The sequence below is a fragment of the Camelus bactrianus genome, chromosome 2 (assembly GCF_048773025.1).
Source record: "Camelus bactrianus isolate YW-2024 breed Bactrian camel chromosome 2, ASM4877302v1, whole genome shotgun sequence".
In the NCBI taxonomy this organism is placed as follows: Eukaryota; Metazoa; Chordata; class Mammalia; order Artiodactyla; family Camelidae; genus Camelus; species Camelus bactrianus.
The window spans coordinates 130,547,074-130,574,926 of record NC_133540.1 but is presented as its reverse complement, the minus strand read 5'-3'; the positions used below and the strand labels follow the sequence as shown (position 1 = coordinate 130,574,926).

The following is a 27,853-nucleotide window of genomic DNA, read 5'->3' as shown; positions in this document are numbered from 1 at the left end:
GCTGGACTGTAAACACGGGTGATGAAGACAGGGGTGGGGGTTGTGCGCTGCCCTGACAGCAAGGTGACTGCCACCAGCTTGGCTGTCGGCCCAGCCCGGGCTGCCTCGCGCATGCCCCCCCCCCGCCACCCCCCCCACCCCCGGCTCTGCAGAGCGGATCTACTCCGCTCCTGACTGATCCCTCCCTTGGCCGGCACCCTATCCAACCCAACACCATTCCTCTTCCAGGTGACAGACAATCCCAGCCACCAGGTCCCCTGCCCACAGCCTGTCCCCTCCATCAAGCCGGTGGAAGGGTCTTCCCGAAACACAAACGCAATCACTAGTCCCATGGTGTAGTATCCTCACTGTTTCCTAAATGTCTGCTCTGGAGGGTCTCAACCACCGCTATGCATTAGAACCATCTGGAGCACTTAAAACAGTGCCACCCTGCCCCTCCCCCGCTGCTCCAAGTAGCTCTGAATCTTGGTGATGGTGGTGGCAGGTCCCAAGCATTAATTATTTCTTTCACTCACCCTTCTGGATCTCACGTGCTTCCAGGGCTGAGAACCTCTGGCCCACAGGATCAAGCGTGAGCTCCCTACCAGAGCATACAAGGTCTAGTGGGGTCGACCCCACATCACTGATGAAATAGCAAATGCCTGAAGCAAAGGCCAGGCATGCAATTACTGTTTGTGGTTAGTGTATGAGCGTCCAGTCTGTCTCCTGCTACCAGGCACATCCAGGCCCTTTTGGAATCTACCAGGAGCCCTCCCACCCCAGAACTGGCACCTGATGACTCCTCCAGGGGGTCTCAGGACCACCCTGTGCTCAACCAGAGGGGAAGTAGTCAGGGACTCAGCAGCACATCTGCCCGGCTCCTGGGCGGCCTCCGACCAGGTGTCCAGGCCAGGCTTCCAAAACCCACCCGTACTTCCTGTAGTCGGCTGTGGAATGGCCCCAAATCCCAGGACCCGACATCCTGTGAATGTTGCCTGCCTTACACGGCAAAAAGAGACTTTGCACATGTGATTAGGTTTGGATCTTGAGATGGAAATTCTATCCTGTGTTATTTGGGTCGACCCTAACTGCCATCACAACTGCCCTTATAAAAGGGAGGCTGAGGGAGTTGTGACATGGAAGGTGAGACCACGTGATCGTTGAAGCAAAATGCTTCACTGCTGGCTTTGAAGATGGGGAGGGGCCGGGAGCCGAGGCACTCCAGAAAGCAGCCTAGAAGGTGAGAAAGGCAAGAAACTGGATTCTGCTCTGGAGCCTGTGGTGGGGATGCGGCCCTGCCAACACCTTGGCTTCAGCTCAGGGAGACTGATTTTGGACCTTCGGGCTTCCAGAGCTGTAAGATAGTAGATTTCTATTAAGCCACACATTTTGTGCTAATTTGTTGGAGCGGCCCCAGGAAGGGCGTACACTCCCAGGGCCGCGCCTCTGGGGTTCACCTTGCTGTCTCATTTGCAAGGCTGGATTAGCACCTCTCACCCTCCGTGTAGGAGACACTGGTCAAGATTTGTGACTCCTGGGGGGACACTGTATAGTGTAGTGGTCAGGAAGGCACAGCCTGGAGCTGCATGGGTTTCAATCCCACTTCTACCCCTCATTAGCTGGGCAACCCTGGGTAAATTACTTAACCTTTCTGTGCATCAGGTTCTCCATGTGTGAAATGGGGCCATAATGGCATCTACCTCACAGGGCTGTTGCGGGAGTAAATGAATTACATTTGTAAATGAATTAAATATGTACAATGCTTGGACCAGAAGCAGGTGCACAGTAATTCTCAATCAGTGTCGGCTCTGATTGTCCATCTTGGTGGCTTCTTCCCGTGACACCTGTGCTCTGACATGTCTGACAGGAAGCAGCTGTTCTGGATGTTCTAAGATGGGCACGCAGATGTGTGTCATTTGCGCCTGGTGGGACCTCAGATCTGTGGGTGGGTGGCACCCCTCCTGGCCCTGAGCTCCTAGCCCAGGCCGAGCCCTCCCGGGCCACAGTCCCCTGCTCAGGCCAGGCTCTCAGCATCCCTGGGACTGATGTATCTCTGAGATCACCCTGACAATGCAAATGGATGTGTTTTTACACGTGGTGACAGCCTCAGCATGCGGCTCCTGCAGGAGAGACACTAACCCTCAGAGTCCTGAGTCCTGGTCCCACTCTGTCCTCAGACACTCCAGCTCCTTATGGCAGGGTGACTCAGCATGAGTGGTGACCCAGCACGAGCGGTGGCCCCAGAAACCTCTCAGGCTCCCCAGGGCCTCCAGCCAGGTGAGTGCCTGGCGGGAAGCGAGCCAGTTGGGATGAATGTGGTGAGCCCCCCAGCATGTTGCCAAGGCCGTCAGAAAGCAGGTTATCCTGAAAGGAGAGTGAAACCCATAAAAGCCGTGTGGGTAGAGGAAGTCGCCAGTCCACGGCCGTGACTGTGCGCTTCCGCTCCCTAGCCTCGGGCAGGTCTCCCAGGCCTGCTGAACCCAACCTTCTTCCGAAAAGCGGGCTAGGGTCCTCATCAGGGGAGGGCACAAACTTTCTGCCTCTTCCCCTTGGAAGGCAGCTTGCTTTTCCGCTCAGGTAGGATGTGGCCATGTGAATTTCACTCACAGGAATTTGTGCATCAGGGTCTTAATGAGCAGGTGTGGAACCTACCATATTCTCCCCACCTGCCCCGGGGGCAGCTGTTACGGAAGGAAGGGGTCCTGCCAGCCAGCATCCTAGTCAGAAAGCTCTGGGACAGAATCTCTAGCCGCCCCACAGTGATTATCTAGCACGAGTGACATAACCCCAGGTGGTCGGACACCACTGAGACTTGGGGGCTGTTTCTTCCTGCAGCAAATCGCAGCCCATCCTGACTGGTATGTGGGGGTAGTAAGACCTTCCATGAAGCGGAGTGACTGCACGTGTAACCTGACACCTAGGAAATGCCCCGTTGTGTCGCTGGCTTCTCCCCTACCCTTTCCCTGACCTGCACTCCAGCTCAGTACCCTGAACTGGTGTGCACTTTATGGAACTGAGCATAAAACTGGGCCCCAGACTCACCCGACTCAGAAAGTGTCTCAAGGTAAACGCAGTCCTGCATTTCTGTTTGGGAGAAGCTGCGGGTGGGCTAGGATCTGCCAAACGAACAACGTGAAATACAGGCCAGATGGATCGATTTTAGCTGGAGATCTCTCTGAGGGTGTGTGTGTGTGTGTGTGTGTGTGTGTGTATGTGTATGTATTTAATGATTAGCAACTCAACCCCAGTTCAAATGGACTTTTAGGACAGGGTCATCTGCTTATAACCAAGGGGTCCATCTCCCTGTCTTACAGGTGAGGGTGAGAGCAGGGTTCAAGTCAGACTCTGTCATTTTTCTGAGCATCTTTCTGAGCTCCAGTCTCTGATCTGTCGAGGCAGAAAAAGAGGCGCTCCCTGGCCCGCGGCAAGCGCTCAGTAAACACTAGCATTAGTGGCATGTCAGTGCTGTAACTCCCAGGCTGCAGCGGGAAAGCCAGCTGGTGCTTTGGGTCTGGGAGTTCAGTGAGAGCTTTCATGCCCCCTCCTCCAAACCACTCAGAAGACAGCGGCCGTCGTCGAGGATGTGTAAAACTTAGTTGTGGGCTGTGTGAAGGCTCTAGAATTTCTCCACTTAATTTGTAAGGGTGTTGGGGAGATCTGTGTTGACAGAGAAGCGATTTGAAGTGAATTTTCCCCACAATAATGAATATTTTACTAACCCCTGGCTCTGCTGGCTTTGAACCAAACTGGAAAAAGCCATTTAAGGTTTGAAGTCAATTGAAAAGACAATTTGTTATGTTCTGAGCGCAGCCAGGCGAAGGGGCCCTGAGGATGGAGTAAATGGGTGCAGAGGCGTCTCTAACTCCCTGGCTCCTGGCCTCCCCTGACATGCAATGGCTGTAGCTAAGTCAGGATGTTTTAAAAGTTGCAGAGTGCCTCAACCCCTGACTCTGAGACTGAGGAGATGGGGAGGCTGATGGAGACTGTTGGTGAGGAAGCCGTGATGGGGCAGAGCCACCGGCTTTGACTGTGACTCAGGCTCTCGGGCTGATCACGTCTGCTCCCTGAGCCTCACTTCTCTGCAAGATGGAAAGGCTGAGAAACCCCAGCTGGGGGCTGCATGAGGGTGACATGAACACATAAAGCCTCGTGCAGGGGGCCTGGTGCAGAGTAATTGCTTTCTAGCTGTGGATGCAGGAGTAGCCATCACGTGGGTCTGCAGCCGGGTGCTGACCTCGACTCAGCCCAGCTTCTAGCAGAGAATCCAGAATGTGCTGGGCTTAGCGCCAGCTAATTAACAGACAGACTATTAATAGAGAGGCAGGGGAGGGTTGAAATAGGCCCCGAGAATGGATGGTGGGTTCTTTCTCAGAGGCATCTGATAGATTCTCACCTTCACCAGTGGTGTCACCTGCTCTCTGGGCAGCAGGGAGCCCTGGTGGGCATTAAAGCAGGGAAGCCTGACCCTCCCTCCTGGAATGCAGCTGGGTCCCTTGCTCTGTGCAGAACATCTTTTGTGTTCCTGGCCCTGGAGAACTCTCTGATCTCATTTCCTGCCTCTCTGGTCTTCCCTGCTCCTTCTGTTCCAGCGACACTGGCCTCTTTGCTGTTCCTTACACAGGTCAAGCATGGCCCTGCCTCAGGGCCTTTGCACTTGCTGTTTCTCTGCCTGGATGTCTCCATTCCCAGGCTGCTCCCTCCCTTCACTCAGGTCTCCGCTCTGATGTCACCAGCTTCAAGAAGCCTTCTCTGACCTCCTCACGTCCACCTTGGTTGCCTGCCTCCTTTTTCACTCCAGGACCATTGAACACAAGTTTTTGTCCCCTCCTCCATCTCTATTGCAGGAAATCATGCCAGGTACAAGGCAAGGGCTCAATAAATATGTGTTGAATGAACGAGCGAGTGAATGAATAGAGTCTAACACAAAAAGAACCTGTGTCTGTTCCCTGAGTTATCGATTCCCTGTCGATTGTGATCATTCTTGGGACAATGACCACAGAAGCCGTGGGGATGTGGATGACAATCTGGAGGCTACATGCAGGGCAGGGTGGCCGTGTGCACGGGAACAAGGACACGGACTTGTCTCACACTGGGGCCAGCGCGTTGCAAAAATGCTGGTTTAAGATGATCACTGAGGTTTCCCTGCAGACCCTCAGCAGACCTACTCCCTGAGCATTTAGGGGCAGCTTCCGGAAGGTGTGGGAGAGAGGGAGAGGATTAAGGCTTTGGACCAAAGCACATCTCCCCTTTCCTCAGACCAAGAGTATGAATCTCCCGTAGAGAGGGGACCAGCCTCTGCTTTCTGAATCATCCATCACTCTGAGGGAATCTCGTGAGCAAAAGACCCCTTGTCGGTCATACCTGAACGAACGGGAAGAGGAGCCCCAGAGCGAAGCTGGAGAGCCAGCTGGTGGTTCCTGCCGCGGTGAAGGCAGCCGGCCGCTGTGATCGCTGGAAGAGCTCACTGGTCAGGATGAAGGGGATGCCACCTGCAACCACAGCCAGGGCACGGACTAGTCACCCTGCAGAGGTCAGGCTGCCAGCACCCATCTCCATGTGGTGGAGGAGCCCCTCCTGGCAAGAGCTGGCTCTGCCTGGGAGAGCCGAGCCTGCAGAAGGGGGTGCTGGAGTTACAGCCTTTGACCCTTAACAGTACCTAAACCTTTCCTCTGACCTGCCCATCCCAACGAGATGAGCCTCCTGGCTCTCCAAATGCCCTCTGTATCAAGCTGTGCTCCACCATAAACTGAGTACGATATGTGGCAATTTGATTTAAAAGGCAACTGGCATTTACTGAATATATTGTGTTAGGAATGCTTATAATTTATCTTTGGAATAACTGAGTCAGGCAGGTATTGGCTGCCATATTCCCTGGATGAGAAAACTGAAGCTCAGAGAGGTTACTTGACTTAGCCAAGGTAACCCAGCTCCTGAGTAGCAGAGCCAGGGCTCAGGCTTGGGACTCTGACCTCCAAATCTCAGGGGTTTTCTGCTGATCCTTGCTTAAGAAGAGGGAAGTCCCTGCCTGATCTCCCCTTGATTGGATGGGTGGTGGGCCCCCGTTCCTGAGGTGCCCAAGCATTAGAGTGTTAGCAGAAACATCATCGACATGGGGCGGAACAATTCTTTATTTTGAGAGACTGAACTTGTGCAATTGCAGAATGTTTTCCACCCTTTGCCTCCTGAAGCCAGGAGTGCCCCTCTTCGCCATGGCAACCCAAACTGCTTCCACCCATTTCCAAATGCCCTCTGGGCACCATACCTGGCCTAGATTCCCTGAGGTCTGCACCCCTCCCTTCCCAACTGTCCTGCTCAGTGAGACACAGGATTGGGCTCTGTGCCCACGCGCTGTACCTGGGGCTCAGTATGACCATGAAGGTCTGGTTTGCAGCCTCCCTTCCTCAACAGAAGTCCTCACTCTCATCAGACCTAGACCTTGGAGGTCCACGGACAAGACAGGATGGATGGTAGAGGGGAAAACCCTTAGGGACCTTTGCCGACCTCAGTTTGGAAACCACTGGTCTGGGGTCACTCATTCCATCAAGATTCAGTGATTACTGGCTGTGCTGGGCTGGCCCCTCATTCCTGGAGGACAGCGGCAATGCCCCTGCTCTCATGACATTCCCTCATCTGGCTGGGGAGAAAAGATGACTTGTTTATTTGTCCTTGTTTAAAGGATGAGAGTGAAGGAATGAATAATCACAGTGTGTGATAGGCACTGGAGGAAACATTCAGAGCAATGGGAGAGGGTCTATTTAGTAGTACTGGGGGAGATGATGGTGGAGATGTGGCTTAAAGGAGGAGTTGCAGCTTGTGAAGATCTGAGGGAGAACCTGCCGGGGGAGGGATGGGAGGGTAGAGAGGCGAAAAGGGTTGGGTCAAGGTCTAGAACACAGGCCAGCCTGTCTGGACACCTGAGGGAGGGTAGGGAGGAATGGGGTGAGGTGGCAAAGGTGAGCAGGGCCGATTAAGCAGCCTCTGTAGGTGAAGGAGAGGGGTTGCCGTTGAAGAGAACTCCCGTGGGCCTTTAAGTAGATGTGATTAAGCTGCACTTTGTGGAGATCACTGCTGTCTGGAGAAAGGACTGAGGGATAAAAGATGGGTACAGGAGGCTATTGGGCAGTGCAGGTGAGGCAGGAGGGCAAGGGGCAGGGCACAGCCATGAAAAGAATGACACAGCAATTAGCACCAAGGTGGCAGAAGATTCAACTCCCAGTAGACCTTGAGCTTCAGTATCTGCTCACTGTAACATATTAGCATACTAAGTGGCACTCCCACAGGGGCCATGACAGTTGCAAGGCTGACCATTAAAGGTCAAAAAGTGGGAAGTGGTCCAGTTCCTGGGAATCCCAGCTCCTTCTCCAAAGTACGTGGAATAATCCTCCCACTTGTTAGCATATGAAGTTACCGCCCATCAAAACTAGCAACCCCGCCCCTCGCGGTAGCTCTTTTGCCTTTGGAGATGGCCTGCACTCTGTATGGAGAGTACTTTTACTTTGAACCCTCCCCCCACACATACCTTGTGGCCTCTCTGGCCTTCTGTGATGGTCTATACTCAGTCTATGGAGTGTGCATTTCTCTGCATAAATCTACTTTCACTCAACTACAGCTCACTCTTGAATTCTTTCCCGCAAGAAGCCAAGGACCCTCACTTGGTGGGATGCATCCCAGGGACTCACCAAAGACCTGGGACACGACTGACCATCCTCCCACACCTCATTCTCCTGTACCACAGGAAGGAGGCAATGTTGCCTAGGGGGTTTGGATGGTGGCAGTGGGGGTGGATGGAAGGGAGGGGCTGAATTCTGGGATTCTCCATCCCATGGAGCTCAGTGTGAGCACTGCACACAACCACAACACTCATCAAGTTCAACCAGGCAACCCAAGGTCACAGAGCCTGGACCAACTCAAGCCTGTGTCTCTCCAGAGCTTTCACAATTACCACTCCAGCACGCTGCCACCAAGCCTGGGACTTCGCACTTCAAAACTGACCCAGAATGCATGCACCATTCCCTGACCCCTCTACTAGACTGTGAGCCCTCCGGGGCAGGCAGCATCTCCAATTGCCTGGCATCTCTGACACAGTAGACATGCGAATAATATTTATTTACTTGAATTAAATGCCCTAAGTTTGATTTTGAAAAGATTTGATATGCTGTTTACTACAAAAAAGTGGACTCTCTTTACCTTAAAGGTATCTATCAAAATGTACAAGATCAACGGTTGCATATTGAAAGTTAATGTGCTGAAACCAGCCTTGGGTCTGTAGGGCACATGATGTTGCATTGTCCGAAAGAGTTTGTATCACACACCCAGCTGGTCCTGCAGCGAACGCGCTGTGAGCCTTGCAGCATACCCCAGGGGGCAGTTCACAGCTCTTCTGAAGCCTGAACAGGCTTGAGAGCTGGTGTTTCACCTTCCCTGACTTCCCTAGGTGTGTTTTGGGAGCACCTGCGGGTAACTCAGTTAACACTTCATGATGACGGTGCATCAGCTTGAGATGGAGCAGAACACTGACAAACCCACCTCTCTGCACTTTCTTTGTTGCTTCAGGGCTGGGGCCATGATTTATTTATTGGCTATGGACCCTCCTCTTAGGATACACATGCAAAGCGCTCTGTAAAGATTTTTAGGATCAGTGAAGGAATGATAAAGACACCCTGGAGTCCAAAGGACATCTACATCAGGCCTCTTCTTTCTTTCCTTCGTCAGGTCTTCAGGCCACCCCCGCAGGACAAACACAAGCAACCACGAGGATCCTGCATGGCCCCTGTAATCATGGGCTTTCACTTCCGTCATTTCGTTTGAACCTCACAACCAGAGAAGGTGGTGAGGCACAGTGGGCTGGGGCTTGGGTGCCGGTGTCGGTGAGAACAAGTTGAAGTCCGGACCCCGCCAGATTCCTCTGGAATCCAGGTCTCTCACATGTGAAGTATGATGGCAGGGACTTAGTACTGGGGATGTTTGCGAGGATACATGAACTGCTGTGTGTAAGCACTTAGTCTAAGTCTTCCACCTGAAAGATACTCAATAATTAAATGTTAGCTACTATAATTACAATTTAAAACTCCTCTGCATTATTTTTCCCCATTGTATGAGTTAGCTGAAGCTCAGAGAAGGGGAGTTACATGCCCAAGGTCTCTTAGCAAGGAGTGATGATGGTGATGATGATGGTGGTGGTGGTGGTGGTGGTGGTGGTGATAATGATGCTGGTGATGATAATGGTGATGATTGTGATGATGATGGTGATGGTGATGCTGGTGGTGGGGTTGATAATGATGCTAGCTAGCAAGGACAGTGATAATAATAATGATGATGATATAGAAATGAAGATGATGGCAGTAATGGTGATAATAGAGATGATGGTGCTGCTTCATGATGGTGGTGGTAACCATGTGGCAGATGTTATGAAAAGCACTTGACATACTATTTCATTCAGTTATCACTACTATGTGATAGTTTCTACTATTATTTTTCCCACTTAGCATACAAAGGAACCTACACTTAAGAAAGTAAAGTAACTTCCTTAAATCACATCACTAGTGGGACCCAAACTCAAGGCTGGGTCACTCCCGAGTATGAGTCTTAATTATCCATTGTGACGCAAGCAAGTCCAAGACACTAACAGTCTTAAAAGTATGCAAAAGGAACTTAACAGTCTTCATGCTTTTATTTGAATGTTCTTCCAAGTCCTGGAATTCACTTGTTTCTCTTTTGCCTCTGGGCATTGGTGGCCTGATTTCCTAAGAGTCTCTCCTGGTCTGTTTCTTTAAATCAAGGGTAAAATGACAAAGAGTGAGTTTTGATATGGGAACAGAATGAGTTTCTGTCTAGGTCCTTTATTTTTGTTTTGCTTTTCAAAGTGAAAATATTTTTTTTTTTAGATTATCATAAGTAATATTTGCCCATTTTAAACAAGTAAAGGAAGCATGCAATATAAAAAAGCTTAAAAAGGAAACAAGGTCGCCCTTAACCCTTCCACCCGGGGATGATCCCCATTTGTCTTTTGGTGCTTGGAGAATCGATTGTTGCTATAAAGAAGCCTAGACCTAGTCTGGAATTTCTGCTTCAGTGATTGGCTTTTTCTACCTGAAGCCCTAAAGGAATCTTTCTTTATCCGTGAAGTTCATTAACTTAACTTTGATGGGGCTGGTGTTGACTTCCCTGCAACAATCTTTCTTAGAACACCGTGTGTCCCTCTGAGCTACAGATCCACTCTTTACTCACTTTCTATGTTGTACTTTTGAAGACTTCTGTTCTCTGTGTTGGATTCTTTACTTTGGAGACACTATTATCCCTATGTTGGATCAGCTTTATCTCTCTTCTGCATCCATGGTCTCTCGAGTCACTTCACTCTCTTATTTCCTGCCTGGACTCCGCACGCTCTGGGCGATCTCTCCCTTCTTTCTTTTCTCCCTTCCCTTCCTTTCTTTTTTCTTCCAGTCCCACCTTCACTTTTTATCTTCTTCTGGGTTGTCTGTCTTTCACACTGTGGTTAGATCATGGGGTGGGGTGTTACAACACAGCTCCTCCGTCTCTGGCTCAGCTGTTGTAACAACCAAGCTGTATCAGACAACAGCACCCCTGGTGTCCACCATGAGGGGCCATCTGACACCACATTCCTTCTCACAACCTCCTTTCTTTCTCCTCCAGGAGATATACCTGATTTAAATTCCCACATCTACTACTGACTATGTGACCACAGCTAAGGACATCTATGGCTCTCAGTTTTCTTACCCATGAAATGAAGATAACACGAGTTCCTTTCTTGTAGTGTTGTTTTGAGGATCAGCACGCTCAGCAATGTGCGTCTGCTGTATTCTAGCAAACACAGCCCTCGTATTTCCGCCCCCAGCAAGCTTCTCTGCATATTTAACTCCCTTCCTCCTCTGGTAATTTCTAACACTTGGGTACCTGAGAGAAATCGCAATTTGTTTATTTGTTTGTTTATTTGTGTATTTGTTTGTTTGTTTATTTATTTTAGAGGAGGTACTGGGACCCAGGACCTCGCGCATGTTAAGCATGTGCTCTAGCACTTGAGCTGGACTCTTCCCTCCAATATCAACTTGTATATAAGAGAAATGAAGGGCACCTGTCCAAACTTTTCTACAATTCATATTTATTAAAATTCTTTAGTGGAACCCCTATCATCAGTTTCAAAAGCCCTTTAAAATGCTTGGAAATCCCTTTAAAAACCTCGACAAGTGTGTCCATATGCCACATAAGCCTTTAAACAATTTTTCCTCTGAGGTGCCAGCTTTGAAAAATTGCTTATTAAATTTAAAAAATCACATATAGCCATTTTGAAGATTCTTCATGGATAGTTAGCTGTGTATCTTTCACTATACTTAGTCTTATTTGTCCATTCATTCACCCATTTTCATCCAACATGTATGTGCTGAGTCCTGTGCTGGGCATTTTAGAGTCTACTTGTCCACACGATGAACTGCCTTAGGAGGTAGGTATTCTGATCCCCACTGGACAGGGGAGGAAATCAGGGCACAGAGGAGCAGAATGACTTGCTCAAGGCCGCACGAGCTGTAAATGATAGATCTGGTCCTGAAACCGAGAGCTTCTGGTCTGGGAAAAGACTCACTCCCCTGCCCTTTCCCTGGGAGACAGTAGAAAGAAGGCGAAGGCAAGATTTCCCAACAGGTTTGTCTTATGATGGTAGCTGGGAGTGTGTCGGCAGTCAGAGAGCATGGCTCCCAGCCTGGGATGGTGGTGGGGAGCTGGCTGTGGAACTTGGTGCAGGGAGGGGAATAGTGCCCAAGGGAGCTGTCCACTCAGGCAGCCCTGCCCCTTGGAGGAGGTCTGCTCAGCCAAGCAGAAAAGCAGGTCTGTCCTCCTGTTTCTGAGCAGCTCAGATGCCCACCTCCTTGGAGCCCTTGCAGAGGCTTGTCCCATTCTGACAGGGGGCACCTCTGGCTCCGCAGACAAGGTGGGAGGCTTTGGTCCTTCCCCAAGCCTCAGTTTTCCCACCTATAACCTGGGCACTTGATGAACTATTTGAAATCTCAGTACAGCTGGCTTACTTGGCACATGTAAATTATGACCATGCCCGGGGCAGCCAGGCTAGTGGCCAAGAGCACTGGCTTTGGTGTTAGATGAACTCTCCATCCACAGGCTGTGTGACCACAGGCAAGTCACGTGGACAGCTCTCAACTTTCTCATCTATAAAATGAGGATAGAGCCATAGCTCCTACCTCTTAGAGTTGCTTGGGGATTAAATGCAACAGTGCTTAGCACTGTGATCAGCATGCAGCAAAGGCTCAATCCTATCGACTGCTGAAGTCTTCTCATCGTTCATTCATTTAATACATGTCCGTTGAGTACGGACTTTGAGCCAGGCCCTCTGCTGGGATGTTGATGCCGAGCAAGAAGCAGACGCAATTTCTGCCTTCAAGTAGCCTCCAGCGTCTGGGGAGCCACTGAGGCAAGAAAGCCAAACCCATCACAAGATTAATGTTTTCCTGGACCACATCTCTTCTGGGCAATTGTAACAGTAAAAACAGTCAGTGCGCTGAGTACTTCCTGTGTGCCAGGCTCTGGGAAAGCTTTCCCTTTATGGAGTTCTAAATTATTTCAAAAAGGGAGCGATAAACTTCCCTTTACCACAGGGACGCAGCATCAGACATCGTTGATCGTGGATAAGGGAGAGTCACACGTCAGCAGGAGGCGTTGTCTGGGCCTAAAGAGCAAAGGCAGTGCGTCTCCTTTTGCATCCAGAGACGCTCCAGGATCGGGTGCCACCTGTCCAGCCCCAACCCCATCTTCTGGGTGGGGAGACTGAGGGCAGAGAGGTGAAGTGAGATTCCCTAGGTTACAGGGTTTCCAAACTGGCCTGTCTGCTCTGTGCAGTGTCTTTTTTGGGAATTCCTAGCTCCTGCCCAAGCTCAGACTGTTCCCACTGCTGGGAGTGCCCCCTGGCTTCGGACACGCTGCAGGGCACAAGGGACATGGGCGATTTACTCAGCGTGGGCTTGGCTCCCAGCAGGTGATGGTATAGAAGCGACGGCACCTTTCTCCCCTTCCTCCCAGTCTAACCACAGCCCAAGCTGGGAACCAGAAAGGTCCTGATCCCAGCCTGTGGTCTCACCTGCAGGATGCATGTCTAAGGAAATGGAAGGGAGGCTTCTTTGGGAAATGAAATGAGGTTCGGGAGTGAATTTATCTAGACAGAAGGAGGAGGTCCCGTCACCACCACCTATTCCTTCCATGGGTGGTATCATTATCTTTTTATTCCTTTATTCTTTGTTTGTTTATTGTGTTCTTTCAGGGAAGGTATGTGGTTTCTTTTGCTCACTGTTCCTTCCCCTGGAGCAAACTGTGTCCCTTAATAGACGTTTGGGCTCAACAGATGTCCATTGAATGGACGAATGAATAGGAAATGATGACAGAGAGTTACCCAGGTCTTTTAAGAGTGAGTGGAAATTCACTACGTGGCCAGTGGATGGTGGGCTAACCAGACCCCAGGGCCAGCCTAGGGGAGAAGACAAGAGCAGGTCTAGAGGGTGCTGTTTGGTGGAAACCAGGCTGGAGACGGAGGAGGTGGGACGGCAGAGGTATTGTCTGCAGAGTCTGTGGTGGACCCTGGTGTTCAGATTGCTGGGCTAGGGGGCTAGGAGTTTGCAGGGAGGAGATGCAGCAGGCTCCTTTAGCAGGAGAGAGCCACAGTCAGATCTGTGATTTGGAAAGTAGTCCTAGACACAGAGTGGAGTGTGTCTCAGTGGAGGGAGAGTGTGGAGGCAGATAAGGATGCTGGTTAGGACACAGTAATTGAGAACTTGAGAAGAAAGATGGAAAAATGTTTGCGTAACAGCACCTCCTGCCTCTCAGCATCATTAACAACCACGCTTCGTGCCTGGAAGCATCAGCCATGAGACTCGGTTAGACTCCTTCCTGAACCGTGCTCCACTGAACATAAAGTGAGTCCTCCTCTTGTCTGCCAATTAGTGTGTTTCGACAAAGACTTTATTCCAGTGGAATTTCTTTAATCTGGACTTTTAAGTCAAATTCTTCTTAGGTTTGAAGGTCTCCATACTGGAATTTCTGGGGGGAGAGGATGCTTTTGAAGAGTCTCTGGAGCAAGTGGGCCACGTAAGGCCAACCTGACTCTGCTGATTCTAATTAAAACTGAGGAGCCGCCACATTTCAATGAGTGCAGATGGCTCATTAGCAGGTAGGAAAACACAGCTCTGATCTGTCAGGACAAACCCCCCGGTGATGTGTTTGGTGGGTTCACGGCCCTCAGATGATCTGTTACTAAGCTTAATCAGGAGTCTACATTTAGATAAAGCCAGAGGTCAGAGTTCTCAGTAGTCAGTTCCCATGGGTACACTTTAATATTCTTCCTTTTTTGGATGAGCACTAGGGGGGCTGTTGAAATAGACACGCGAGGGTGACTGGACGAGGAAGGTCTTTGGCACAGCGAGCCGCAGTATAAGGCAGCCTGGAATATAGTCAAGGATCTGGGGACACAGCCTGGGACCTGCAACTCTGGGCAATCACACCGTCAGCCTGGGTCTCGGAAGAACGGATTTGTATATTCATTCAGTGAACACAAGTTACTGAGTTCCTGCTGTGGGCTGCTGCTATGCTGGGCCCTGGGGATACAGCTCTGACGGAGCCACGGTTCCTGGGCTGGATGGCATCTTCGATCCTGTGGGTTCATGGTGTTGTCTGGCTCGAGACCTCAGCAATACTGAAGCAGATGTGACCCACCCTTATCCCAGTTCCTCCCCCTCTCAGAGCAGCTGGCCCCACACTGGGACCATCACTCAAATAAACTGCCTTCCTTGAGTCCTTGTCTTGGGTATCTTTCTGGGGAAAGCCATCCTAGTTTTTCAAAGTTCTGCATTGCCCAGGACTGAAACCCACACACCTGCCCTTTTCTGAACACCTACTGATTTATCACCTAGATGGCTGGGGCACCTAGGGTGACCAGCTTGTCCTGGCTTTACAAACCGAACGTCAAGTGTCTCAGAAACCCCTGAGATGGCTGGTCACCCCAGTGGTATCTCAACTCATCTCCTGATTGCTCAGCAGGGTTCATTGGGTTTCTGAGATGGGGAGAAAGAGAAAATACCATGTTGTAAATATTTCTGGAGAGACTGAACTGACCTACATAGGGAAGGACTGAGCAGAAGGAGGAGCAGAGACACAGTGGAAAGCCCAGGGCTTGAGATGTGAGCTCAGCGGCGGCAGAAGCCGGGCTTCACGGCAGCTCAGTACGCTACCGCTATCGAGGCTGAGATGGAGAGAGATGGAGAATGAAGTTCTCAGCAAATCCTGCCGCCTGTTGTGGATGGTGCTCTCATGACTGGCCGTGGTAGAATTTAAATCGCTTCTTCTTTTTGGGTATCAGACTGATGTTTCTGTAAATGCAACTCAGCCGAGGTCAGCTTGTGGCTGGGGGGCACTTTCAGCTTCATCAGGAGTTTTCCTTTGTTCATCCTCCCAGGAGTCCTTGCGGGTGGCAGGTCGATGGGTGGGGAGACCATATGATTTGTCTTCAGAGACTCAGGGGCTGATATCGATAATCACGTCAGGATATCCGCTACAAGCTGAGACTGTCCCAGGCAAACTACCGATGGGGGAGTCAGGCCCGGGGTAAAAGCTCTCAGCTGAGGTCCCGCAGCGGGTAAGGCAGGGGCAGAGGCGGGATGCGAACCAGGTCTCCCGGGCCTTCCGTGGAATCCTCTCAGGCACGGCAAACAGCTGAAATAAGACTACACCCTCCTTGTGCTCCCCACCCACGGGGTGGCCTCCTGTGCAGTTACAGTCATTAAATTTAATTGCCTACGAGTCTCTCTAGGCCAGGGTATTATCCCCAACTTACAGATGAGGAAACCGAGCCACAGAAGCATGAGGTGACTTGCTCGAGGTCATTCACCGCCTGGCAGAGGTAGGACCCGTGGTCTTCCTGCCACGCCAGCTACGAGGCCGAGTCCGGGAGCGCAGAGGAAGAAGCCCACGCTTAGGCGATTAAGACGGGAGACCCGGGGATGCCGGGAGACAGCCCGTGCAGTAAGTTGAAGTGCTCCGTGTGCTGTGACCTCGTCAGACCTTGGGGCTCTTCCTGACCTTCTTTGGGAGTTTCCCTCACTGGGGAGGTGAACTTACTCTTTTCCAGGGGTCACCCAAAAATCCACGTGGCCCACAGCTCCTGCTGCAGCGGCAGATGTGAAGGCTGAGGTAAAGCCACCCCTGGAAGTCAGGGAGCACTGTCTCTGCACAACCAGCCGCCCCAGCTGTGCTTTCACTGGGTTGGCTGTGACACACCAGCCTCGATACAGCTGAACCATTTCTAGATCAAAAGGCTGAACCTCTCCATGGGGATCTGCTCAGCCCCGGCTCCTGAAGGTTGGGGAGCAGAAACCCTCCTGCTGGGCGGGACCACAGATGCTCAGCTGGCCCGTTTCCACAGCCTAGCTTCTCCCTGCCAGTGAAGCTGCAGCCTTGTCAGAAAGGACAGCAGCCGGCGAGGACAGGCTGCGGCTTCAGATGGTACCCAGCTGGCACCTGCTGGTCTCCTCGTGGGCATCCCCTTCCCCTTCCTCCTCCTTCCACCTATCTGCCTGAAAACTCTTTCTCACCTTTTAAAATTCACCACTGGTACTTTCCTCTGTATGCCCACAGCCTCCTGCACAGTGGGGACACCACCTGCCATCCCCTTGGACCTGTGAGGGATGAAGGGATAAACCAGACCTAGACAGGGTGCTTGGTGAGGGGGTGTTGAACGAAGGTGGGGATGATGAGTAAATCAGTGACTTTCTCATCCAGGGCCAGACTCCAGGTGAGCCTAGCTCCTTTCCATGGAGTCCCATCAATGTGGTTCCTTGTATACCTCAAGTGATGGGGAACTCACTCCCTATGAAAGAAAGAGTCCAGCTTTTCAGTGGAGCCCAAATCTGAGTCTTGATCATCTCTCAAGCCCCGCCTTAGGCATTCCTCCTTCCCAGGACGTCCTCCCTGAGGCTGGCTTGCGAGAAGACGTGTCACTGGTGCATCTCAGTACCTAGGTCAGCACCTTGGGCACTTCCCTCTCGAGCACGGAATTACACGCAGGGCCTGCACACTGGCTGTTCCCTCTGCCCAGACTGCTCGCCTCCAGATACCTGCACGGCTGCCTCCCTCTTTTCCCTCCTATCTCTGCTCCATTATCACCTCCCCAGAGAGGCCTTTCCTGGCCCTTCCCCATCTCGAAGAGTGCCTCCTCCACCATTCCCCTTCCTCTCATTTTGAACGACGTTTCTTTACAGCACTCATCACTACCTTACGTTATATTTTTAATGTGTTTTCTATAAGCCTCCCCCAACAGAGTGGCAGCTCTTTGAGGGCTGATATGCTGTCTGTTTTGTTCCATGCTGTGCCCTAATTTCTAGAACAGTCTCAGGCACAGAGTATAAGAGCAAAGTAAATATTGGTAAATGGATGAATAAATGAATGAATGAATGAATGAAACTGGTGATTTCTCCACTAGGTGAGTCATTCATAACTGCATCCCCTGGGCCAAGGGTGGAGCCAGACACATAGCAGGTGATTAATGACTACTTGCTGAATAAATGATTGAAAATATGGCCACGTTGCTCACATTTTGAGGCTGGATCAAGTTCCTCCTCTGCTTCAAACTTCTGACAGCTTCCCACTGCGGTGAGAAGGAAATCCTAACTCCTCCCCCAGGAGTTATGCGCTCCTCCATCACTAGGCCTTGCTACCCCTCCGACTCCATCGCCAACGTCGTCTCTTTCCCTTGCTGACAACATTGCAGCCTCCCCTGAACTTTCAAGCAAGTTTCTGCCTCAGGACCTTTGCATGTTCTTTCCCTAGATCCTTACAGGGCTGCTTCCTTCTTAGCATCCAAGTCTTGCCCTCAGTGCTCACAGGGGCCCTTCCTGTCCACCCTCTTACCACTCTTGCCCTTACTCTATTTATTCCTTCTTAGTTCATGTCACTATCATAAAATATTTATTAGTTTTACAGGTCAGGGTTCTATAAATATGCACAGCTTGGGGTCTGAGCATTCATTGCCGAGATGTAAGGTCCAAGAGCAAAGACCACGTCCCTGTGTCATTCACCAGGGTGTTTCTGGTGCCGGGTCAACAGCAGCAAGTGCCTGATCAATACTTTCAAGTTAACGAACACACTTACCTCTCAGCCTTACCCATCCCTCCTCCCTGTAGTACTTGACAGTCAAGCCCATGGAATTTGCACTTCCCAGGTTATTTTTTCAGTTTATTTTTTAGTTCTTTCAAGTTATAATTATTCACAACCTAATTTACACTTATTTATAATTATTTTATAATTTATAATTACTTATCAATCTTTTAGGCTATCATTAGCACGTCTATCTTAATTAAATAGAACCCCACTCTGACTCTGTTTCTGCACCCTCTGTATGGATTGCAGCACCTGGCACACAGTCTTTGTTCAAAATATTTTGTTGAATGAATCAATTGGGAACATACCCGAGAATAGATTAAAAGTGCACAAAAGGTATTATAAACAGCCAACATAGGTTTCATAAAAATCCGTGCACTAAAGCACATGCACTTGTTTCCTTATAAAGAAAGCTGCCTATAGGTTTTTGGAAGACCTAATTCTCACAAGCTTGATTTTTTTTTTTTTTTTTAATGGAGGTACTGGGGATTGAACCTAGGACCTCGTGCATGCTAAGCATGCGCTCTACCACTGAGCTACACCCTCCCCTGCTTGCTTTTCTACTTTTACTCATATTTTATTTAAATAAAGAAGCTGGATGTGCTCAGGGCTCAGGGGTGAGGCAGTTGCACTGACACGCACCAGCTCTTCCCCTGACTGCATCTGAAAAATGAGACTTCGTGGTGGGTGAGACTTGCCACCAGAGATGCTACTGTCTTAGAAAAATAACCCCGAAAATGTGCATTGGACATCCTCTCAGAGCCAGTTCTCTTCCCAGAGGCTTGTTTGATTTAGTGAAGACTCTTAGGTCTCGAAAGTTCCCTCCAGAATTGCAGAGTGCTGGAGTGGCCCGGCTTTTGCTGATAAGATGCAACCCACCAGGGGTGGTTTTCTTAAGTGCAGGAAGCTGGATTTATGGCTTCGGAAACCTGTGTAACAGCCCCCCTTTCTTGAAAGCTCTTTGTGAGTTGGAATTTTATTAGCCACTTGGCAGGGATTTCTTTTACATCTCCTACCACAGCCTTCTAAGATACAATCTCCTCATATTACAGATGGGACCTGATCAGAGAGCTGAGCTAATCTGCCCAAGGTCACACAGCTGATAAGTGGGGTCCTGGCTTTCGAGCCCCAGGCTGGAAGCTTATGAAGCCAGCCCATAGTTTCTCGACTACATCAAGCTGATTGCTGGAAACATAAAATAGAGGAAATGCTATTTCTTATTCCCTGTTTTTTCCTCCCCTTGTGCAAACTTAGAGCACAGAGTATGCTGGGATAGACAGAATGTTCCCCCAAAGTCCATGTCCGAACCACCGGAACCTATGAAAATGTCACCTTACATGGCCAAGGAACTTTGCAGATGGAACTGTAAGAATCTTGAGATGGGAAAATTAGCTTGCCTTGTCCAGGTTGGCTCAATGTCCTTAAAATAAGGGTCCTTAAAAGAGGGAGGCAAGAGGGTTAAAGTCAGAAAAAGAGGTGTTATGACAGAAGCAGAAGGTTGAAGATGGAAGAAGAGACCATGAGGAAAGGGATTCAGGCTGCCTCGAGAGGCTGAAAATGGCAAGAAATAAATTCCTAGAGCTTCTGGAAGGAATGCAGCCCTACTGACTCAGTTTAGATTTTTGGGCTCTGTAAGCTCTGTAAGGTGATAAATACATCAGCATTACTTTCATTCACTAAGTTTGTGATACTTTGTTACAACAGTGACAGGAAACTAATGCAGAGTCTAAAAGATACACCATTCATGCAGCCGGGGAGCCTCAGAAAGATTTCAGTTTGAAGCCAGGAGATGGTTTGAAGCCTGACTGCTCCTGCCTCTTCTGAGGATGCAGGCATTTGAGACGTCTCCTGTGGCTTTCCCCTTCCTGCCTGAGTCAAACTCCTCCAGGCGTAATAAAACCTAAGAAACAATCACCGGAGATTCTTAGCTTCTTTTCTATTCCAATGCAAACACTTTGAGATACAACCGTGGAATGAGGGACCCAAAGGATCTTCTGGGTTGAAATCAGCTTGGTGAGGAGGGAACTAGCATTTATTGAGCATTGACTCTGTGCCAAGCCTGATTCTAGATGTATGGGGTAGTTCCTCCCATTGACATCTGCCGCCCACCCCCCTGCACTGTCCCTTGCGCATTTCAGAGGCGGGAGCATCATATTAAGAAGAGCGTTGGGCTATGAGGCTGCACTGCTCCAATTTGAAACCTGGCTTCCTTGTTACTGGCTGTGTGGCCCTGGAGGAGCACCTTGTCTCTCTGAACCTCAGTTCCTTCATCTGTAAAATGGAAAATAGTCACGTAGGTGAGAATCAGAGTGGGGAAACGAGGAGAGAGAAAGAGAAGGGGGGGGGTTGCCGCAGATCGCACAGCAAGTAAGAGATGGAGACAAGTAGATTTGTCTTGAGTTGGTGCTTTTTTCCAAACACCAAGTTATGACAGTGCTTCTTAACCAAGGGCGATTCTGCCCAGGGGACTTTTTTTTTTTTTTTTTTTTAATGTTTGGAGACATTTTTGGTGATCACAACCAAAACAAGATACTACTGGCAGCTGGCAAGGAGAGGCCAGGGCTGCTTCTCAACACTGTGCAATGCACAGGACGGCCCCACAACAGAGGGTTACCTGGCTCCAAATGTCAGTAGTGCTGAGGTGGAGAAACCCTGTTCTGGAATCTTCTTCAGCAAGTTACGTAATGGCATCATTAAATGAGCATGTGTTTGTCAGCTTGGGGAGGCGGGTGCCTGTGAACACACCAGATTTCCATCAGACCATTTCTTATTTCTTCCTAGAACTCTGAATCTATAATTTGTGTTGCTGCAGAATGTATTTAAATCTGCCTTAACAAAGGGAGGGAGGAGAGGAAGGAATTGAAGGCTCACTAGGCACCTTCCGTGTGCCAGGCCCCATGCGGATCCCAAACAGTCCTTACCGCACAGCAAGGGGGAGGCTGCTAGTGTCATTTTGCAGACGAGGAAATGCAGCTTAGGGAAGCTAGGTGACTTCCCAAGGATGTCACAGCTGTTGGAAGGGTGATCTGACCTCCAGCCCATGTCTCTCTCTTGGCGCCATGGGCCAGCGGCTAGTTGGTTACACTTTCCTGGACAGAATAGAGGGGAACGAGGTGGGGCTGGTTCCATGCTTGAAGGTCTTTGAAGATCTGCCACCGCTGGATGGATGAGACAGCCCAAGCTCCCTGCAGTAGCGCTGGTTTGCGGGAATCTGGCCCCCGGACCCATGATTTGCCACTTTAGCAAACAGAGCATTTCAAAGCACATGGCTCCCAGATGAAGGAATGTAATGCAGAGAAATGAGGCATGGCCACTGCCCCTGCCCCCAGCTAGTGATTATCAGTGCTGTGTTACTATGACCACAACTGAGACAGGAGGGAAGGGGGCGGGGCACAACCACTGAAGGACTGACACAGGAATTGAGGACAGGACACACTGGTTAGAACCAAGATGGCAGAAGATTCAACTTCCAGTAGACCTGGAGCCTCACGGTGCACCCACCGGCAGGCGCCATGGCAGTTCTGAGGCTGACAACAGTCAAAAAGTGGGCGGAGCCCGACTCCTGGACATCCCCGCCCCTTTCCCAAAGTAGCTGGAATAATCCTCCTACTCATTAGCACATGAAATTACCAAGCGCATAAAAACTAACAACCCGCGCCTCGTGGTGGCGCTCTCCGGCCTTCTGAGACGGCCCGCACTCTGTAGAGTGTGCCTCTACTTTCGCTTTGAACTAACCCCCCCACCGCTCAGCCTCTCCCTCTCGCCTTTTGAGACGGCCCGCATTCTGCCTGTGGAGTGTGTATCTCCTAAGCTGTTGTCCCTTCTGAGACGGACCCCACTGTCTCTGGAGTGTGTATCTCTCTAAATAAACTTGCTTTCATTTCTCTGTGCCTCGCTCTTGAATTCTTTCCTGCACGAGACAAGAACCCATCCTCCAGCAACACAACGACTACCATGGCTGCTACTCTTAGGACTGAAAGCCCCTCTTCAAGCGGCTCTCTGAGGATACCTGGGGCACCTCCTCCAATCTGTGCTCCACACAGAAGCCAAAGTGAGCATTTGAAACAGGAGGCAGATTAAGGCAGCCCTCTGAGCAAAACCCCACTGCCCTTGGAATCCAGCAGCTAAACCAAGTACCGCTGTGGGGCTGGATCTCCCCCCACCCCGCCTTCCTGTCTCCTCACCTCGACCCTGTTTATTCCACGCCAGGCGCACACCCCTCCCTGCTCTTTCTAGAACGGTCCGACATGGTGGCCCTCAGCCCCACGTGGTTACTGGGGACCTGAGACGCAGCTGGTCTGATCTGAGATGTGCAGTGAGTGTAAAACACACGCTGACAATTCCAGAGACTGTGTGGGAAAAAAAAGACATTTAAAATACCCTATTAACACATTTTCTATAATGATTACATGCTGAACTGATGTTTTGAATATATGGGGTGGAATACAATACGTCATTAAGAGAAATTTTGCCTGTTTCCTTTTTACTTTTTCAATGTGGCTACTAGAAAATTCAAAATTACACGTGTGGTTTGAATTGTATTTTGGGGGGCAGCACTGTCCTAGAATGAGCAAGGCAGGTTCTTGCCTCAGTTACTGCCCCTGCCTGGGAGAGTTTCCCTCTAGGTGCCTGCAAGGCTCAATTCCTGACTTTGTATAGATCTTTGTTCAAACTTCACCTGTTCAGAGAGGTCTTTCCTGACGACCTTAGTTAAATTGCACCCCTGATTGTCTGTCACCCTTCATTCCCTTATCCTGCCGCCCCCCCCCCCCCCCCAGGACTTGACATGTCCTTTGGCTGCGCCTAACTCCCTTCTGAGGAGCGCACGCTCCCTGGGGTTGCTCTGCATGCTTATCCCAGCATCTGGGACACAGCTGGGTGCAGAGGAAACCCTCGTTTATTTGTTGTGTTATTCAATTATTCTATTTTAGGGGGGAGGTAATTAGGTTTTATTTATTTTTAGAGGACGTACTGGGGATTGAACCCAGTACCTCATGCATGCTAAGGATGCCCTCTACCACTTGAGCTGTACCCTCCCCAGCCCCCGCCGAGTCCCTCATTTATAGATGCTGCGAATACAGAAATGAACAGAACAGATAAAAGTCTTAAAAAAAAAAAGGGCCAAACTATTTTGTCCCTTCCCTGTTCTCAGCCGTGGAGGGAGGTGGAGGGACCCTCATGCTCCCTGGCTCAGGTCAGTGAGAGGCAGAGAACGGGGAAAGGAAGCCAGAGCTGAGACCCGGGTTCAGGCAACAAGGTGCATCTGGGAACATGGTGATGACGCCGACCACCGTTATGGTCCTAAGGCAGGTGCTGTTGGAAGGGAGTGGCAGCCAGCATGGACTAGACACCCTTCGTGCTCTGGTACACGCCTAGTGGATGTGCTCCGCCTGCTGGCTCACGGGCCCCATCTACACTTGTTCCATGTATGTTGTTGAATTTACTCCTCACAACACCCAAGACCCACTTTAAGTGTGGGCAAACTGATGGAGAGAGGGCGAGGGGAGGCCAAGGCCACGCTGCCGGTTGCACGGGGATTCAAACCGAGGAAGGAGGGAGGCAGCCCAGGGTCCCCTCCCCTGCATGTGGCCTCTCTGGGAAACATCATCTTTTGCTTCTTACGAGACAATTCTTGACCCTGAACGCCGGCCATACTGCTGCTACGGTGGGGAACTGAACAGAGATCCTTCAGGTACTTTCACCAGCGTGAATCTCGCCTTTCCTTAAGTTAACAGAAAACAGTGGACGATGTGTGGATGTGAGGGGCCACTTTTCCATTTTAGCTGTTTCTTTTTGACACCTCGGAGAAGTGAATCATTATCATATAATTGTATCTCCTTTGGAAAAATACAAATTAAACCAAGGTTAATGCCAATAGCCTGGGCCCTCACAAGAGTTTAGTCATTAAAATCGTGAAAGAAAAATGAAGGTGGAAGTGCTATTTCCTCACGACCGTTTCCGCCACCCGTCCCCAGCTGCAGTCCCTGCATCACACACGTTTCTGAGGTCAGCAGAGGCAAGTGAAGCAGAGCGCCTCACCTTCATTCTCAGCTGACTCTTGAGTTTCTTATTAAAGGAGGTAACATGGATAATGTACTTAGCACTGTGCTTGGCCCATAATAAGTGCTCAATAATTGGTATCAGTGATGATGATAATGGTGGTAGTGGTGGTGTCATGGTGATCATGGTGATGATGATGATAGTGGTGGTGAAGATGGTGGTGGTGGTGATGGTGGTGGGCTGGTGATGATGATGGTGGGGGTAATGGTGGTGGCCATTGGTGATCATGGTGATGATGATGGTGATGGTGGTGATGGTGGTAGGCTGGTGATGACAATGATGATGGTGGTAGTAATGGTGGTCATGGTGATCATGGTGATGATGATGGTGGTGGTGATGGTGGTGGTTATGATGGCGGTGGTGATGGTGGTGGTGGTGATGATGATGGTGGGGGTAATGGTGGTGGCCATTGGTGATCATGGTGATGATGATGGTGGTGGTGGTGATGGTGGTGGGCTGGTGATGATGATAGTGGGGGTAATGGTGGTGGCCATTGGTGATCATGGTGATGATGATGGTGGTGGTGGTGATGGTGGGGGGCTGATGATGATGATGATGATGATGGTGGTAGTAATGGTGGTCATGTTGATCATGGTGATAATAGTGGTGATGATGCTAGGAAAGGTGGTCTCTTGTATGCAGTCTTTCAACCTCTACTAGGCTGCATAAGAGTGGGCCTTGGGCCTGGAACACTTCCTACCAAGAGACAGAGTCCACACGGCCCACGCTGGGCTGGTCACCTTGTGGAGGCACATCTTCTCCTGTTTCTGACTCAGCATGTGCTCCTTCGTTCTGCTTACGCATGTGCAGCACACGGCACCTGGCCAGCTGCACTGCTGTGTTTCTCCCCTGCTGCAGCTCAGAGGGGCGCGTGCAGGCCAGTGGAAGCTAGTATTGCTCTATCTCTTTTCTACGTGAGTAGAGTGTTCCATCCAGTGCTTAACTGCGTTGTGTTTCCTTGGTGACTCTGATACTGTGAGGCAGTGGTCAGAAGTGCTCAGACTTCTGCTCCTGGTAACGGGCAAAGATGCCACTTGATGGACAGATGCTGATTATGGTGATGATAATGGTGATGCTGATGCTGATACGATGCTGGTGTTGGTGATGAAGATAACTGGCAAACTTCAGTCCTCTGCTGAGCTATGTTGAGCACTGAGAATGATGTTTTGAGACTTCCTCAAAACCAGTGCCTGTGTGAAGGTAGAGAATGAGGGGCATGGAGAGTCTAGGATAACCTCAAGGTCATCAGTGGTGGCTCCACTCATTGAAATAAGGGGATACAGGAGGAGGAGCAGATTTAGGGAGAAAAATGATGACTTCTGATTGGGCATGTTGAGTTTTTAGGAGCCTATAGCAATCCACGTGGCCTTGTTCTGTAGGGAAGGAGACACCTGGGTCTGGAACTTAGGGAGGAGTGCAGATGGAGACCTGGAGTGGGGATCAGCAGAGAAGAGTGGACATGATGCTACTGTGAAAAAAGCCAGCCTGGGAGATGCATTGCAGTGAGACATGCGTGGACTGAGGACAGAGCCTGGGGAGGGTAACAGCATCCACCCCAGACAGACAGGGGCCAAGGGGGAGGGGACGGAGGCGGGGCAACCAGGGAGGTAGGGGGAAAAGCAGGAGCAAGGAAGAAGTGAGCTCGGAGGAGAGAATTACCAAGGATCTTAGTAAGTGGGACAAAAAATGGTGACAAAAAGGCTCCCAGCTGCTCCAGTCAGTCTTAGTGCCACAGGACTGCAGCATTACTGACTTTCCCAAGCTTTTTGGATTTTGGAATTGTGGATAAGGGAGCATGGGTGTGGTGGGCATGGAGTTGCCCCATCCAGATTGGCCTTCAGGGAAAGAGTTCTGCTCAGCTGGGTGGTGGTGGGGTGCTGTCAGCAGACACCTCTGGCCACAGCCCCTTCAGGGTCGGCCTCAGCGGCAGAGCTCCCGTGGGGATGGCTGAAGCTGCCCTGGGGCCCACGTGGGAGCTCAGCATCTCCCTCTGCCCACCGCTGCTTCCTCTCTTCCCTTCCATGGCGGGTGGGGGGATCCCTGACAAACATCTCTCATCCCAAACTGCATCCTAGCATAGAACTCCAGGAAGCCCACTCTGTGACTTTACACATCGCAGCTCACCTGCCCTGGGAAGCTTACGGCCACGCCCACTCTAACATGTCTAACGCAGACCCCGGATCTGCCCTCTCAATTAACGGCGGCACCACGCTTGGAATCATCCTGACTTCACAGCCACAGCCAACCTGCCGAGGCATTCTGCCCATTAAAAAGTTTAAATATTGCCACATTTAGAATCCACCATTTCTCCTTACCTCCTCCGCTCCCACCCTGGTCCTGGGGGCCATTCTTGCCTGTGTGATTTTAAGAACCTCCCAACTGGTTTCCCAACTTCTACCCTTGGCCTTCTGCAGGCTGCTTAAACACAGCATCATCAAAGGATCCTTTAAAAATGGAGCTCAAACCCCGTCACTCCGCAACCCAATCCCCAGAGTGTTGCAATCTACCCCAAAGAAAAAGCCTGAGGCCCTTAGAATGGCCTGTGGAGTCCACGATCTGCTGCTCCCTCGTCTTCTGTCCTTAGCCCTTCATCTCATCTCCTGCTGCTCTCCCTTCACGCACTCCCTGGCCTCAGTGGCCACCTTGCTGCTCCTCAAGCAGATCAGACATGTTCCTGCCCCAGGGCCTTTGCACTGGCTGTTCCCTCTGCTTAGTGTGCCCTTCCTCCAGCTCTCTGGATGTCTTGTTCCCTCAAGCTTTCACATCTTTGCCTTATAATCAACTTACCACCAAAACCTTCCCTGACCACCACCCTATGTCAAGTTGCAATACCTTCCCATAGGTGCTTCCTGTCCACCTCCCCTGCTCTAAATTTCTCCACAGTGCTTATTCTAGTCCAACATACTTTATAAGTGAATCTTCATATTGCTCTATATTGTTTCCCTGTATAACGTATAATGTCTCACTATAATGAACATTCCATGGTGACTCATGTTATGTCTCTTTTGTTTGTTTCTGTATCCCCAGCACTTATGGGGCGCTCAGCACCTGGTTGCCATCAGGAACTACCTGCCAAATGAATGGATGGATTTAATCCAGTGAGGTATTATCATCTTTAGCTTTCAGATGAGGCCCAGAGAGGTTAAGCAACTTGCCCAAAGCCACATGGTTATTAACAGGAAGAATCAGTACCTGAACCATGGAGGCTTCTTGTTCTAGAACCTTCACTTTTAATGCCTGTCATAGGTTGAATTGTGTCCCTCTAAAATTCGTGTGTTGAAGTCACATGAATTCATGTGTTTTAACCTACAGCACCTCCGAATGTGACTGCATTTGGAGATCGGGCCTTTCAGGCTAAACAAGGTTATACGGGTGAGTCCTAAACCAGTCTGACTGGTGTTCTTATGAGACAAGGAGATTAAGGCACAGACACGCACAGAGGGATGACCACGTGAGGACACAGTGAGAAGGGGCCGTCTACACGCCAAGGAGAGAGGCGGCAGAGATTAACCCTACTGACACCTTGATCTTGGACTTCCCGCCTCCAGAATTGTGAGACAATACATTTCTGTTGTTAAAGCCGCCTGGTCTGTAGGACTTGGTTATGGAGGCCCCAGAGAACCAATACACTCACTGTGCAAACTGAGCATGC

The 27,853-nt window shown here is 50.3% G+C and overlaps 1 protein-coding gene across 1 annotated transcript in view; it reads right to left on the bottom strand.

Annotated features, from left to right (window-relative positions):
- The window catches only part of SLC2A9 (solute carrier family 2 member 9), a 177,676-nt gene that overhangs the window by 12,093 nt on the left and 137,730 nt on the right, over window positions 1-27,853 (bottom strand). The window contains 1 exon segment of the mRNA XM_074352921.1: window positions 5,341-5,468. Coding sequence (XP_074209022.1) covers window positions 5,341-5,468 — 128 coding nt within the window.